Source organism: Choloepus didactylus, chromosome X, assembly GCF_015220235.1.
Source record: "Choloepus didactylus isolate mChoDid1 chromosome X, mChoDid1.pri, whole genome shotgun sequence".
NCBI lineage: Eukaryota > Metazoa > Chordata > Mammalia > Pilosa > Megalonychidae > Choloepus > Choloepus didactylus.
In genome coordinates, this window is record NC_051334.1 from 140,973,730 (window position 1) to 140,991,503 (window position 17,774).

Here is a 17,774-nt window from a genome sequence, read left to right on the forward strand (position 1 = left end):
CCTGGTAGTGAAATAAGGTAGTGAAATGTTTCTAGCAATGTATCTGTCTATTAAGACCACTCAGAATTAATGATTGGGAAATAGGGTTCAGGGTAGAGTTTTCCAAATTTCCAACAAGAAAAGATCACTTTATTGTAAAGATTCTCAAGTTATTATTCTTCTGTGAACAATCAAATGATTCCAAAAATACATATTATATATTTTGGCTGATGTCAGTAGGTTCCCAAGAAATCAACAAATACAACTAATTCTTCTGTGTCAACTTTTAGTCTGGATTTCTCTTAGGCTCAATGTTTAATTCTAGTTTTTGTGTCAATCCAATAATTTGAAAACTTGTTCAAAGTGAAATGAAAATAAGACTGCTTTCCTCCACCCCAACTTCAGCACTCTTAAAGATTCCCAAACCCTAAAAACTTTATATTTGATGGTGAACATTTTTTTATATTCAGTTCTGACTTTTGCTTTAATAAATTTCTCAGTCTTTTGTAACTCTCTTTCATGAGCAAATGACTAATATGCCAAAGCCTTTAAGAAATAATTCCTTTAAGTAGAAATATGGTCCATGAAATATACTTTACATTATAAATTTGTTTAAAACCACAATTCCTCAAACATCACTTCTAAATAAACTTCAACCAAGTAAAATCACCCCAATTACAAATTAGTAAAATCCAAATTAATCAAATTTCACTATCCTTACAAAACTTCAGTAGCAACTTATGGAATGTAATTACCATTACGTTCCTGAACCAAAAATGTTTTCCCCTCAGAATAAAAGAAATAAAAATGATTAAACATGCATTTTAAATATAATTTTATGCAGGCTCAGTGTCCCACACTTTAATACTTAGACTGGTAAGTGTCAAAAACTCGGTCTCATCATAGGAAACACTGACTTTGCTTACAGAACACTTGGTTTTTTTTTATGGACAATTGTATAAGACACAATGGAAAGACAATATACACAAAAGCTCTTCAAAGCATTTTATGAACATAAATCACTTAAAAATACCTAAGAAATGCATATTTCACAGTTGTAATTAAAAAAGACTTGGCCAAAGCCTCAAAAAGAGTCAGTCTTGGCCAAAATCTTACAACATAGAATTAGAACTTTTAGAACTCTTAGAAATCATCTTGATCAGTACCCTCATTTTATAGATGAAAAAGTTTAAGCCCATAGATGTTAACTTGCCCTACTTCACATTGCCAGCTAGCAGCAGAACTGGAGCTAGAAATCAAGTCTCCATCTTCTGGTCCAGAATTCCCACTCTAGAATACCTACTCTCTGTCCCTCTTCTCAAAAAGACCATTCCATAAGATGCTTGTTTCTGTATGAAGTGAACCACATCCTATTAATGTCTCAATGTACTCTCAAGAAATAAGGACTACAAAAAGATTTTTACTCCTCCAATTATATGTACACTTGAAGAAAGAAGTGGAAGAGAAACACCAAAAATGTATATGTGTGCAGAAAGAACCAGCTTGAAAATCTTAATTCCAGAAGATATTTAAAACAATAAAGGAGAAAAGGGAAAGTAAAAATTAAGCCAGTCATAGCATGGGAAGAAAAGTGAAATATACAGCTAATAGTTCAATTTTTCTCATTTTCAATGTCCCTGAATAACTTTGTAGTAAAATTTAACATGCTGATTGACTGCTAGTTTGTCACCAATACCATCCAGTTAAATGAACTGGCTAATACATTGTGTATATAATCTCTGACCCCATATTTTCCTTTTATGCTCTAAGAACCGACATACCTTACTTTGGCAAATTTTGGTTAATCCTATGGTAGGAACAGCTAAAGATTAATAGCATTTGCCATAGTTTTTGTGAGCAGGAACTGTGCAGTCTTCTCTTTAGTCTTGACAATGTTTCTCCAGACTAATTGGGAATATCCATGTTATTCGTGTTGCTCAGACAAGACTGCAGATCATGTCAAATTGTGCACTGTGTTTTTGTTCTGCCAATCAGTAAAAGTACTTGGATGGCAACCAAATAGGACTGTTAAACACTTTAAAACACATGCAAAATAACTTTGGATAGCCAAGCAAAATCCTTACTATTTTAAGGGCTCCTTACTATAGGAAATAGAAATGTACACATTTATGGACATGGATATGGTTAGATATAGATATAGATATAGATATACAGACATATAGATATAGATATAGATAGATACAGATATAGATATAGATAGAAATAGCCTTTATTTGTTTCAGGAAATTGAATCTCAAATACATCCAAATTTTTTTCTTGATATTCAGATATATAAACTTGTTATGATCAAAATGGAAATTCCCAGATGTTTCTCAAAGACACCTACATTGGAAAGTCATCATTTCATCTTTTATAAGCAACTTCACAATCATTTCATCTTTTATAAGCAACTTCTCTCCATAACAGAACTGTGTGGATCCTTAGAGCCCCACAAAAGACTTACAAAGACATAGGCTATTTTAACTACATATGCCTTGGATTAATACAGAACCCATCTCTTTTGCAATACAAACGATTAGAAAGACACAGTTGTGCAGGCATATACTCATGTACATGTGTATGTAAATGTATAGGAAAATCCTCATGCCGTATAGCATAAATAATGTGAACGGTAGCCTCTTTCCATCCTTAATATTTTCATAGGATAGGAAGAATACTAAATTTAAGGGAGGGAAATGGGACAACAATATGAGGAGTTAGTTGTGATAAGACAGGAAACACTAGGTAAGGGAATCAGAGGAGAGAAGAATAGGAGTGAGGAAGGTAAAGATTGGCTGGAAGGGGAATGGAAAGCCAGAATGGTAGTAATTCCTGATACTTATATGGCACCATGTATAAAGTGGATCTGATGGAGTTTATGGAGCAAAGACAGGAGTTAGGTTGAGAGGGCAAAACTAGAGAGGGACTAAGTAGAGGACAGGAAAGACCCAGGTATTGAGGACCCAATGATTCTGCCTATGCTTGCTGGAAAAAGATAGGCACTTAATGGGAAATTTAGAAGTGCTTGCCCATCCTTCATCCTTTTGCTTTCTGGCATTACCTATATCCTTTATGGCCTCTTTTTTTTAGGGGAGCTACCCTTGAGTGTTTCGTTCATATGATTCCTAAATCCATAGGCCCATGTAGGTCTACTGTAGAGATGCAGAAACTAAACTAATTCTTAAGTAATCACATCTATTTTTAAAATGACTTAAACTCCAAACAAGTATGTTTGTGTGTCTTGGGAGTGATGATAAAAATCAATGATTTTAAAATCTATAATATTTTAAATTATAATATTTTAAAATACATGATTTTGCATTACCACCTTTAAATTTCTCAAAAAGGCAATATAGAGAGACAGTTTTATCATCATCAAATAGGGATAATGTATCCAATGCTCCAATAATAGGTCACACTCCTAAATACACCCTATGCTCCAAGCAATATTTTCTCTCCCTGAGATGCCCTCCCAAAATTCCTATTCCTTCAAGACAGAATCCCTAAACTCTGCCTTCCCTCATATCCCAAGACAATTTAGAATCTCTTCTTTTTGCTCCAGGGCGAATTTGCACATAGTTCATTTTTGTCATGCATCCCACTATAGGTAATATCTATTTTCCAAATAGACAATAAACATCTTGTGGGATGACACTATGTCTTTTTTTTCAATTCAGTTTTAATGAGATATATTCACATACCCTACAATCATCCACAGTGTACAATCAATTGTTCACAATCATATAGGTGTGCATTCATCACCAAAATCAATTTTTGAACATTTCATTACTCCAAAAAAATAAAAATGAGAACAAAAATAACAGTAAAGAAGAACACTAGAACATCCCATTTCCCCCCCCATCCCTCCTATTATTCATTTAATTTTTGTTCCCATTTTTCTACTCATCTGTCCATACACTGGATAAATGGAGTGTGAGCTGACACTATATCTTTTAACTTTTTATCTTCCTAATTGAACACCATTACCGGCACACTGGAAAGGATTCAATAAGTATTTGTTGAATAAATTGAAAGGCAGGTTTATAAGCAGAGGAGTGATTCAATCAGATCTGTATATTGAAGCCAGTATATTACTGGAAAGTTTTAAAACATTGTTATTGCATCTGTTATTACTTAAAGAAGAATCTAGGTAAGAGGAATATTTATCTGTATATATGCTCATGTTAGGCTTTAAAATCCTTAAAATTATATACATATCTATAATATATATATATAATATATATAATCTTGTTAAAAATAAGTACATACTGAAGAAAATCACCCAGAATACATGCTTTCTTAAATAAAATAAATAAATTGTTTGTAGTGAATTTTCTAATGAAAAATCTCTGCTCTCATCTTCCTCTATCCAATAAAGATAATTTATCTGTTTAGTCATCTCTCAGCAACTTCCTAAGTATCTCCTTAAATTACCTTGGGTAAATAAAACAGCCAAGCCATTGTTAGATTTTTCTGATGTGCCTGTAAATGAAATCTGAAAACTTATAACAATAGTCATTTAAAATGCACAGTGTATACTAAAAGAAAAGTTAAGACTATGGGTTCACTGACAAAAACACATATTTATATAAAGCTCTTCAAAAAGTTTCACTACTTTGTTTTAATAGTGGTGGCATCAACTAAAGAAGCAAGAGTACAAAAAGTGCATGAAGTTAATGTAAGCAATACTGCAACAACATAATACTGCCATCTTAATTTTTGTAAATCCTGCACTATTTTGATAAAAGTAAACAATATTAATAATATTTATTTGTAACAGTTGAAAAACTTTTCAATAATAAGCCCATCACACACTAAATCTCAAAAGGCATGCCAATTAAAAAAAGTAACCATTTGGTATATCTTACATTCATTCAGGAAGACTTATGTTTTTATAAAAATCTAAGGTCCCAAAATATCATTAGAACAATATATCAAGACATTTCCCTCAATATTCCAATTCAAAATAATGAAATAATGCTACTACCTTGAAAAACTTATATTTATATCCTTTTATCTAAAGAGTTGTAGCATTCACATATATGCCATAACGTTATAGTCAGAAATGAGACCTAGGAGATTATCTGGTTGTCCCATCTGCACCTCCCTGAGTATCTGTAAATCTTGATTATAAAATATTCACAATAAAATAAAGTTTTGCTAACCAGAAAATCACACTCTCATGGAAACCTAACCCTAATGATTCATTAAGGTTATACAACATCTCTTAAATTTTCCATAAAAAGACCCTTTATTTTCAATTGCTTTATTTTTAACTACAAAATGAATGAGAAAATCTTATACTTCAAAAAAGACTCAACTTTACACTTGAATTTTATGACCCATGGCTATAACATGTGTTTCAGTAGTTTTCCTAACAGTATAGTTTATAGTCACAATATTTGCTTACTATTTGGTGCCAAAGAGGCTTATCAACCTGTCCAATAACTCTAGTTTCATGACTATTTCAAGATCCCTCTCATTTTTTAAACTTAGAATTCTCCTCTTTGGTGATTTTAAGTTTTACAAAACAAGGGTGCAAGAACAGCTTTACTATAAGATGCCAAGTATATGGTGGTAAGTCTAAACTATAGAAGCTATCTGAAGTGTGCACAATTTAAAATTGCTATGATTGCAAAATATATTTATCACTTAGATTCAAAGTCAATGATGTAAAAACATCAACTCATGTTATATTAAGTTTTCATGTGTTGTGATATAATAACAGTATTTTTAAGCATTATATCTAACTTTATTACTTAGATGCAATGATTTTCCAATATGGGAGAACCATTTCTTCTCCTTTATCTTGTGCTCTCTTACTAACTAGAGTAAATGCAATTTTGATATGAGGGGACAAAAATAAGCTGGAGGCAACTTAAATTTGGGTTTTCCTGTCTACTTCAACTATTATGTTCAGAACCCCTTAATGTCTTCATAATTAAATATATGTTTTAAATAATCAGTTATTTCTTATGGAAATCTGAAGCCACATAACACTTGACTAAAATACATGTCCCTCTAGCTAGCATTTATTTATTCATTCATTTCTTATTCAGCTTGATCTAAGTCAGAGACACTGTTGAGCATTTTTATACTTGTACCACAGAGTCTGGCCATTTTTTTGAATTCCTATGGTACTGTTCAGTCATTAACTGAAAATATTTATGGTTAGAACTTTCCAGAAATACCAATTTTTTTTGGTCCAGATTTGTAAAACACAAACAACCTTTTATTCCAAAAAGAGAGAAAAGTTCAAACTGAAACTGAAACTCTAAAGCGGGAACAAGTATCAGCGAATTCACCATTCTGAACTAAAATGTGCTTGTTTAAACTGAGACCTCTTTAGATTATTAGTCATTACTGACAGTGCAAGATAGACTCTTCAAACTTCAAAAACACCAAAACCTATCAACTCACTATGCCTAGCTCAAAACTTATACAGAGGAGGTGCTTGCTGAATTAACCCAATGATCAATAAGTACTGAGAAATCATGGCTTTGCTGGACGTTACAAATAGACACAAGAACACGTGTTCCCTGGCCACAGGACTTTTGCTTTCTATTCAAGCAGACTGGATATTCACAGATGAAAACTGAGTGAGCATGAATAAACTGCTAAAGTAAAGCCTTAATTGATCTCGAACCCTGAATAGCCTAGTTTTCTGTAAAGTCTTTAATACTAATTTTAAATTTAAAACAATTGGGAGAAGGTAACTCTTAAAAATATCAAAACTTACTTTTTTTCACCTTTCCATGGAAATCTTTCTGCCCTTCGCCTTCTTCAAAAGTCCAAAATGAACACAATCAAGCCTTTTTAGCATACCTCACATACAACGTAATACATAATAGACATTGTGATATGCTGCAGATGTAGATACAGCAATATGTGCAAGTAATATTTGTCACTCTTCACCCTTGCCTGCCTCCTTCCCCAACTGTCCTGGTTGATAAACCTTTGACATGGAACGCGGATGCTACTGAGTGAAAAGTGCCCCTTCTTTACTTTACAATACATATACCTTTAAAGCATATGCTCTCAAACTTTAGCATGCATAAGAATCACCTGGGGTGAAAGTTTAAAATGTGGAATTCTGGGGGTGGTGCCCAGTATTCTGCATTTTAAACAAGTACCCCAACTAATGATTATCACACCTGATGCAATAAACCTGGAGGAACACTGCTTTAAAGTCAAGGTTGCTAAGCCATGCTAAAGATATCACAGCTATCGTGAGATAGTGGTTTCTCTCTCAGTCCCTGGCCTTCCTCAGCAATTCAGCATTGGCTGCTCACTGCCAGTGGTCAGTACACACTGTCCACAGCCATTATCCTACCTGCCCAAGCTCCAGATCCTTCCAAGTCTGAGAGAGCCTGAAAGTTGGCTGATAAATAAACACAGAGGCAGACAGACAGACAGATGTAATGTGGGAGGTTGTGAAGTACAGCAATGAGAAAACAAATGTAGCATAAAATATGTTGATTGTGCAATACAAATAAAAAAAAGTTAAAAACTTGTTTCAAACTTAATCCAGGATACTGAATGCAGAATGAGGGTGGAACTAGGCACCAGTGGTCTGATTGTAGCTCTGCCACTAACTAGGTTTGTGATGTCCAGTGTTATTTTCCCTCATCCTTAAAAGAGGGAAAACGCCACCTTTCTTACCTATCTCACAGTAATGTTCTGAGAACAAACTGAACTTACGTTTGTGAAAGCATATTGAAAGACCTAAAGCACAATACAATAATGTATGATATTTTTAACAGAAGAATGTATTGTCTTTCTCTTTTTTTGTCTTAATAAATACAGAACCTAGTCATTCATGTAACTTCCCTTGATGACTAAATATCTTCTAGTAGCTCAGGGTCTTTTTTTTATGAAAATAAATTCTCATGAACAGAAAGAGGAAAATGCAGACCCTTGGACATACCCTGAAGTTGATTTTTTGAATATATCCTTGAAATCAGCTTGTTTTAAAGACAATTGCCTCCGTCTCCTGAAAGTGGAGTGCAAAAAAAAAAAAAAAAACTGGTTATTGTGACTTTATTACATTTATTTCAAATTTTTCAAAGCATACCCTGCAAATCCTTTAGCTATAAATTATTAAAACATATTTTATAAATACTGAACTTTAAGACCACACAGTACATTTTTAAAATACCTAATTTTAAAAAGCTTAACTAGAAAGCCATAACAGTCTTTTGTTTTTAGAAGCTCTCTTCATGTTTCATATAGTCTGGAATAAAGATTGACATTAAATACAGTATTATTGGCAGCTGATCTAAGACTATACTAGCCATATTTGAACACAAGGAAACACTTTCCCAGGAAATATATACTTGGCCCTGGAAATGCTTTCTAAGCCTAAAGGTCAATTCTTTGCTGATATACTATATTGCCATAAAAATCTGAAAGCAAATGACACACATTGCAAGCTTTCAGAGAGCAGATGGCTAACGCTTTTCTAGGTTCACTTACTACCAATTTTCTTATTTTCATATATCTTGTAATTAATAAAAACATATAATTAGATGTACCATCCCCTAAATAGAAGATTCTATTTTTCTGAAGTTCTGTCATATGTGTAACTCGTTTAGGCTAATACAAAGGCAACGTGGAACAGACATATTTCTGCTACTGCTTCAGTAATGCAGTTTTAAAAATAAAGAATACTACAGAAGCTCTGCAGTATGCGCTGTCAACAGTCAACTCTCTTAAAAATTCAAGTATGCTGGCAGATGCTTGAGGAGCTTACACAAAACGTAATCTATTTATATTCATTTTATTTGTGTTGGTATTAGCTTATTGAAAGTAAAGATTAGCCTTAACTAACTTTTTCTTCAAAATAAACTACTTTGGTTTTTTTTGGGTCTTCTCACAAGCACTCTTAAATTAATTATTAAAGTCATAGCTAAAACAAAATCATAATCTAACAGTATCTTTAGAAAGACCTTGACAAAGACCTTATCCAAAATATTATCCTAAATCTATGACTACCTATGTAAAAGGTAGGTGTCAAACATTTTATTTCTTTTCTAGAATGATAAATTTAAAACATCTCTTTAATAAAAATATTAATTCAAAGTCTACTTTTAAAATGCTATTTAGAGAAATTTTTTTAATCACAAAAACTATACGGTGAGTTAAATTCTTATTTGTCAAGTTTTAGCATTAAGGCCAGTCTCACCAAGTAAATAACAATTATATTATTTCTTTGCTTAAAAACATATTAAAACATCTTTAAGTACATCTTATTTTATATCCCTATTAATATTATGCCGTTTCTTTGTGTATTTAAGAAGAATCTGGTGTGCCACCTACTGGTAACTGAGTGAAATTATTTATCTATACAAGTCACTATTCTTTATTTTAACTTTTAAAAAATATATATATATATATAAAAACCTGCATTACACGTAAGCTATATAAATAAAGCTATACCACAACCTGAAATAAAATAAATTTTCCTTAGAGATTTTTTTAAAAATCCAGCTTTACACGTGCATCCTATGATTTTTGCATAGTTACCAATATGTCTCCTGAATTCTACAATACATATAAAATTGATTTCTGTATACCGCTTCACAGCCACATGTGAAAACAACAGATTTGCTATTTTAATGAATAAATAACAGCAGTAAATAAAGGAAAAGGAAGGTCTCTTACCAATAAGCCCATTTTTCTCTTAAGGTTTGAACTCTCATCATTTGTCATGTTCTTGTGGATCCCTCTCTCATCAAATTCTCTGGAGTTTTAAAGTTAAGAGCTGTGATGCACAGCTAAGCTCTGCTACATATTAGCGCACCCCAGTGCATTTGCCTGGTATAACACTTTGGTTTTGGCTCCCAAAAGCAGAAACAGGCTTTAAATATTCAAAAACCTCTGCACCACACACCTTCCCTTGATAGGAAATTGTAGTCAGCTGGTTGAACTATTTATATTTCATATCTATACTCCTTATCAGACTTAAATATAAGAACCACATGAATCTTGTGCTTAGTTCCAGTAAATGAACAGGAACAAAGTGCTAAGGTTTAGAGCAGAGGTGGGATGAGGCAAATACCAATACCAGGGGATCTGACTTAGGAAAAAAAAAAGCATGTTTATCTGAAAGTAAACTTATTGTTTCAAGGGTCAGTGTCCTGTTATTTATCATATTCTCTTAAATCTTAATTATCTTTAATTCTTCCTTCTCCCTTGCCCCTAGTAGCCAGTCATTAAATTCTATCCTTTTATCTTTAGCAATTTTCCAGGAATCTACTCCTTATCTTTTTAAAACAAATGAGCTACTGCAAAAAAAACATAACTGGTCTCCCTGCATCGCCCATCTTTAATCTATCAATCACAATGCTTCTAGATTACTCTCTTAAAATAAAACTATACCTGATAAAAAATTAAGTGTTCAATAAATATTTTATGAAACAAATATTTGTTAAGAATTTATGTGTTAGGAACTGTGATAGGTGACACAGATATAAAAGTGAACAAAGCACAATCCTCTTGCTCTCAGGAAGCTCCTAGTTGAATGAGGGAAGCAGAGAAATACACTGAAAACACAAAATATGGCGTAGAATCTTTAGTAGAATATCAAAAAAAAAATTGTGCTGCAATTGAAACTGAAGAATGAGGCATTCAACAGATGGACCCTAGAAGAAATAATCTGTATTGAGGCAAAGAGATTTGAGGAAGTACAAAACGTTGAGGGGATCGGGACAGTCTTCAGTATGGCTGGAAAAAGTCCATGGTACATAACGTTGAGGGGAGTGGCTTTCCATGTATGCAGAAACAAAATCAGAGACAACGTTATATGCCACTGAAGATGTTTGGATTTTATCCTATGGCCTATGAGAAGCCATTTGTTGAATAAATAGATCAATCAAAGAATGAATCAAGCAACCAACCAAACAACTAGCCAGCCAACCAACCTTTAGAGCCCAGCACTAGTTGCTCACTACAAGCTGGTACAACCTACTCTTTCAGTTTATTGTCCTTGTTCCCCATAACACCAACTTCCCTCCAAACTTGCCTTGTTCCTTCTCTCCTTTGTTCCAGTGGTACCTACTGCATGAAATCGCTTCCCCTCTTTACTTTTCTGAACTTAATCTATCTTTTCAGATCCAATTCAAATTACATTCTTTTCTGTGACATCTTCCCTGGTAGAGTCCATAGCTTTATAAAAAAGTTTTCCATTACAGGGATTGTGCATTCTCCCTAATGCTTAGCATACAATGATCAGAAATATTTTTGATCCTTTGCCCATAAAGTTTAACAAGATGATGTGGAGATGGCACTGAGACAAAGGTCACTAGAGCCTGAGGGTAAGTGGGCCTAAGAAAGCCCACCTTCCCAGGCTTCACATTATACACAAATATTAGTAACTTCCTCCACAAATCCCAAGCCTGAGAAGGAAAAGATGTGAATTATGAAGATAGTTGGACCTCTGGTCCAAAATTTCCAGAGAATTGATGAGAAGGGTATAACAACAAAGTAGTTGAGTGATGGAGACGTGACCTTTAGAAAAACAGAGTTGTAAAGGTAGGGGAAGGAAACTGTGATTATGTTTTTCTACTTGCAGTAAACCAAGAGAATTCACCTGAAGAGCCATATCACAAACAAAAGAAAGCCATGAAGACCACAAAAAGAAATGAGAGAGTGAAGTTAGGAAATTGGATCCATAAGGTTTAGAATCTCCAGGGATGGGCTATTAAGGGAGAAAATCCAAGAGTAAGAAGGGGGTATTTATTAAAAGTGGATAATAGTATTAGTTGGGAGATTAATCTAGGACAAGAAGCTTCACCAGAGAAACATATCCTGGGGTCTAAATATTTAGTGTTCTCTCACTACAGAGCCACAGCCCATTATGCTCAGTGTCAAATAGTAAGTATTCAAGCATTTGTTGATGTTGACATTTAGCATTCAGCATTGTCTCCTCCCTTTTATGCATACACAATCTCAGATTTATGTAATAATGCAAAAATTATGGTGCTTTCTGTTGTGTAGACAATAAAAAACTTTTCATCTTAGTCAACCATTTTTTATTTAAGTGGTTTAAGAAAATTCTGCCAACAATTTAAAAAAGCAGTTAATACTTGAATATATTTTGTCAATGACTTAAAATTTTCCCAGATAAAAGCTGTCTACACCTTCCTTCTTATTTATTGAGTGCAAAAATTGACCACTTTCCTTTCTATTAATGTGTAAGGAAAAAATTCAAACACAGAAAATGTGGAGAATATGATTGTGGATATGTGTCATGCTTTTCCCAAGGCTTCTTCAAAAAAGGGAAGTATTTGAGGGATATAAAAATGATTTAATCCATCAAGTCTTCAGAAGAAGGTTTTAAACTATGTGTCAGTGATACCATAGATTTTAAAACAAAGAGAAGATTCTGGATGGTCCCAGGACAGAGAAACACTAAGAGACCAGTAGCACAAAGACTTAATAAGTGATATAAGGATGCTGAAGGGGCATGAGGTTTCAAGATGGCAGTGGCCAAATGGCTGACTGAGGGGCCAAGGTGAAGACATAAAAGAGGCCAGGAATCATTCATGCCCCATTTCTTACAGTACCAGGAACTCAGAAGAAGTGCTGCTTTTTTTATTTTTAATGAACAAATAAACAATACAGATTTTGAACATGGGACAGGGAACTATATCATCAACCAAGAGTGGAAAATTTATGAACCCCACAGACCAGGCCCAAAAGAAAGCTCAGAAGAGAAAATTAAAGAAAAACAAAACACAGCACATGATGGGTACAAGCTGCAGTTCTGAAGTTGAAGGATCCCAAGCAGATTATCTGGGAAATGGAGAAATTGGATGAAATGGAGTTTAATCCTGTGCAACAGCCACAGTTAAATGAGAATGTGCTAGAAGACATACGTAAAAAGCTGAGTGAAACCTCTGAATGTATTCTAAGGCTCTATGAAAAAGAGAATCCAGATATTTACAAAGAATTGCGAAAGCTAGAAGTAGAATATGAACAGAAGAGGGCACAACTTAGTCAATATTTTGATGCTAACAAGAATGCTAAGCACATGGAAGTTGAGAGTATTCCTTTGCAAGATATGCCTCATGCTCCTTCCAACATCTTGATCCGGGTCATTCCACTTCCTGGTGCGCAGCCACTTTCCATCCTTAAGAGGACTTCAGCCTACAGATCTCCAAATCAGGCAGTTTCTATACTTCCTCTTCTTGGACATGGTGTTCCACATTTGAACCCTGGCAGAAAACCTCCTGTTTCTCCTCTGGTTCACCTCCTCCTAAAGTCTTGCAAATGTATGGCCATAAAGTGAGCTTTGCCCTAGATCTTCCTCCTCATAGGAGAGAAAAAATTATGTTATACAGTCCTGAACTTGCTCATCATGATGATGATGTTTCCAGCACCAGTGAGGATGATGGCTATCCTGAAGATATGCATCAGTATAAACATGACGACAGCACTGATGACAGTGACACTGACAGATCAGATGGAGAAAATGAGGGAGATGAATTAGTACACTGTGATGATAGTGAGAGACAACATTGAAGAAAAAAAGCCAGATCTGAGTATATGATTTGCAGATATGTCTGGAAAATCAAGGAAAGAAAAGAACATGAAGGAACTGACTCCTCTTCAAGCCATGATGCTTCAATTGGCAGGTCAGGAAATCCCAGAAGAGTGACAAGAAGTAGAAAAATTTTCAGAGGATGGTGATGAAGATGATTCTGATGATTCTGAAGGAGAAAAGCAATCACAAAAACAGCATAAAGAAGAATCTCTTTTTGATGGCACATCTACAGCTTCTTCACAGCAGCAAGCTCCTCCACAGTCTGTTTCTCTTTTGCAGATACAAGCACCTTCCATGCCAGGACCACCTCCTCTTGGACCACCACCTGCACCACCTTTACGGCCACCTGGACCACCTACAGGCCTTCCTCCTGGGCCACCCCCAGGAGCTCCTCCATTCCTGAGACCTACTGAAATGCCAGGACTCCGAGGGCATTTACCTCGACTTTTACCACTAGGATCACCAACAGGCAGATCCCCTGGCCTTTCCACAGGTTCACCTCCAGGTCTGCCTCCTGGTCCTCCTCCTCAGGGATCTCCACTGAGGCTACCTCCCCCAGCACCTCCAAGTATCCCTCCACCTTGTCCTGACATGATGAACCCACCTTTGGTGCCTCCAGTTGGACCTGCCCTACCTGGGCTCCTCCCACCAGCTCCCTTGCCAAACCCAGGGGCTTTAAGCACCCCATCCAATTTGATTCAGTAACCCAAGGCAGATGATATGAGTGCAGCTACTATTGAGAAGAAAGCCACAGCAACCATCAGTGCCAAGCCATAGATCTCTAATCCCAAGGCAGAGATTACTCGGTATGTGCCCACTGCACTGAGGGTATTGTGGGAGAATAAAGGGGCTACTGCTACTCCCCAAAGAAAGATTCTTGCCAAAGCAGACCCTGTAGAGGGCGATTAAGGTAGCATGCATGAAGTCCACCTTCAGCTATGCCGGAGATGTGCAACATGGCCGCCAGGGCTGATACAACAATAGCTTAAGTTACCCTCAGCCTTCTTTACGGAAGTAGTTCGCGCCAAAAGTGCTAGTTCGCGCCAAAAATGCTAACCCTACATCTGCCATCCGCCCTAGCAACAGCAGCCACCAATCCTAGACCGCCACGAGCCCTTGCTAGCCACTTCCCCTTCTCCTAGAGTATATATGCTCTGCCTCTTCAATAAAGTTTTGCAGCTTGATCAGAAACCTGTCTTGCTGTCATTCCTCGTGTCTCTTGTCCCATACCATTCCTCCCTCACAGGACTCGGAGCCTCCGTTGAACGTCCCGCGGGTCGGGACAAGACCCCAAATCTGTTCCTTCTGTTCCTGTCTCAGTACAAACTAGGGATGAAATGTATGAAGCTTTCATGAAAGAGATGGAAGGGCTACTGTGATGGCTTTTGATGCTTCTGTTCACATCAGTGGTTCATGGAGAAAGAGGCTCTTATTAACGTTAGGTGAAAGAGCTACTTCCACTGTCAGGGTATTTTCTAATTTCCGTGCAAAGAATATCCTAAAATTTAGCCTTGGTCTAAATTACTGCACATAAGAAGGGGTATTTCATTCATAGTGGATTGATCTTTGAAGCAGTGCTTCTAACATACATTCCCTTTCATATTACCATTTCTATCCCATTTCTATCCCATTTCTTTACCTTCTCCAATTCTGTTGAAATGTGATCAGGGGGATCTTAGCTAGTCATTTGTTTTTACTCTCCACTTTTGTGTACTGCGGGCACTGGAGTTAAGATTCTGAGGAACCGGTTTATTTCACCCCATCTTGGTTTTTGTGTTTGAGTTATTTTAAATATTTTCTTGTAAATATTTTGTAATATTTTACTTGTAGTGAAATGGATCACAATGTCATTTCCTAATATAAAGCAGGATTCATGGGAAGAAAATGTACAATTCTTTGTAAAATCATTTCCCGCTGACTTAAACTTTGAGTGTTTTGCAGAAAAATTAATAAACATTCTACTCCCAAAAAAGAAAAAAAAAAACAAAGAAAATAAATCAGACCATTTCATCATTTAGTTTTTTAGAAAACAGATCAATTATACCTGAGTACTTAGATTTCCTTCAGGCCTGGCGGAAAAAAAAAACTTATATTTTGACTAGAATAAGGCATTTTATCCAAATTCACATAACTAGTTCATCTAGATGTTGTAAAGAGGGAAAAATCAGAGTTTTTCAAAGTATGCTAGATGAACCACTATTAGTCTGTTAGTGTCCTGCTGGAGGTCCACTAATAAGTCTCTTAGAATATTAGTGATTATGATGACAGGGTCTATACTTGTCTAGTATAAATAATTCACTTACACTCCATTTAAAATAGCATCCTCATATTACCTCATCCAGAGAAGTATTTCTTCTGGCTTGTGTAAGGTATCTCAAAGAAGGATGAGTTAAGTGGTTTAAAGCTTTTTCTGTTCTGCTGAAAATATCCTTGGATGATAGATTTTTAAAAACATGATCTAAAACAGGGCTGGTCAGGCATATTTCATTGGGAACAATTGCTTATATTCCTATAACCCAGAAGTTCATATTTCAGATAAATTCTCAGATTCCAGAAGAATTGCCACTCAACCTAATGGGGTGGAGAGGGTAAAAGGGAAGAATATGAACATGATGCTTTTGTTGCTACTAATAACTGCTGCCTCCACTGTCATTGGATTAAAGAAAATGGCAAAGGAGGTAGACGGTCAAAGTTCCATACCACCCCTCCGCCACATACAATCCCACCTGAATGAATTATAACTTTCTTACAAATCCTTAAAATGTAACAAAACTCAGGTCACACCATTTTATGATTGCACATTTGAGTGAGGAGTAATTCATGAGTAATTCAAACTACTTAATAGATATAAATTATTCATGGCTGATTATGAAATATATCAGCTCATGGTTTAACTAGCCTAAGTCTTCAATTCATTACTATTTAATAATTATAGTGAAAACCTCAAAGGGACTAAGACATACATGATAGAACATTTAGAAGTTTAAAATTGTAATCCATCATGTTCCTTTGGAAACATAGAAGTAAGTTAAATGGCATTCTAAAGACAGAAGGGCAGACATATGGGATTAACAAGGAAGTAAGAGTATTTCTACTTGTCAATTACTTTTGAACCTAATTTACCTACCCAGATAGTCCACAAATTATTTTACTTGTTTTAAATGTCAGTTGATAGCCATAACCAGCAGAATTCCAAGTAAAAGAGTTTATTTTACTTCTTAATTTTTAAAAGTCTCATTTTCATTTTCAGCCCAATGCTGATGTAGACAAGGCAGGTGTTAATATTCTCAATTTCCTAGTGAAAATACACAGCTGTTAAATGACTTGGCTCGAGTCACATAGCTGCTAAGAGAACTAGAAAACAAGAATACCAGTCCCCTGATACCTAATTTGGTAGTGTTCCCCCTTTTTGTTCATTGGCCACCTCTGCATTGTATTAATATCTATTTTAGAAATAAAACACAAAAATGACTCCTAAACACCACCCTAAAAAAGGTCTTTCCACACTGATAATGGAGAAGTAAATGGCTGGAAGAGAGAAGGAATAGGTCATGAAAGCTACAGGATGGTTACAGGATAAATGTTGCAGAATGAGAAATCTATACATGTGCCAGAGATACCTTCCCAATACCAATTCACAGAGCTCCCTTTCAAAACTCAATTAGCAATTTCTAGGCACAGATATCAAACACACCAAACTCTCTCATGCCTCAATGGTTTTACATATGGTGCTGTGCTCCCTCCACTTGAAATCCTCTGCCATCCTTGGGTACCAAGCAAATTTCTAGTCATACTTAAGTGTTCAAGCATACTTCCTTCAATGAAACCTTCCCTCACAACCCTTAGCAGACTCAGGTGCTAGTTTTTCTATCCTCCCATGGCACTCTGAGTATTATTTCTCCTATCACTTCAAATTATAATGTTTTGCTATGCCCCCCTAGACTATAAATGCCTGGGAATTCAGGTTGGGTCTTCTTTATGTTTTTGTTATACCTAATTCAGTGCTCATCACATAGTTAACTAATTTTAGAAAGTAATTTTGGTGAAACTAAGTCATGGTCTTCCTTCACCCATGTCTGAAACAGTTTTGTGATGATCATTAAACAAGAAATCACTAACAAGCCTTATATTTCCAAAACTAAGATGTTAATCATAAGAAATAAAAAGGGTTAATGCAAACAGTATAGCTAAATGACTTCTTTGGATGTTCGTGTGATAGGCATGGTGTGTGCCCAGAAGAATACTCAGC

General features: G+C 35.4%; 1 protein-coding gene and 1 pseudogene across 3 annotated transcripts in view; one reads left to right on the top strand and one right to left on the bottom strand.

The window, feature by feature from the left end:
- Nucleotides 1–17,774, bottom strand: part of KLHL13 (kelch like family member 13) — a 368,989-nt gene that overhangs the window by 118,302 nt on the left and 232,913 nt on the right. The window contains exons 1-2 of one of the 3 annotated variants that reach the window (XM_037822301.1): nt 9,643–9,722; nt 7,907–7,972 (exon numbers count right to left, since the gene is read on the bottom strand). The exons of the other annotated variants lie outside the window; for them this stretch is intronic. Of the exons in view, the coding sequence (XP_037678229.1) occupies nt 7,907–7,972; nt 9,643–9,683 (107 nt within the window). The 5' untranslated portion in view covers nt 9,684–9,722. Of the gene's footprint in view, nt 1–7,906; nt 7,973–9,642; nt 9,723–17,774 lie in introns of those variants that run through there. 3 annotated transcript variants of the gene reach the window in all.
- On the top strand, nt 12,613–14,904 carry LOC119523503 (annotated as a pseudogene).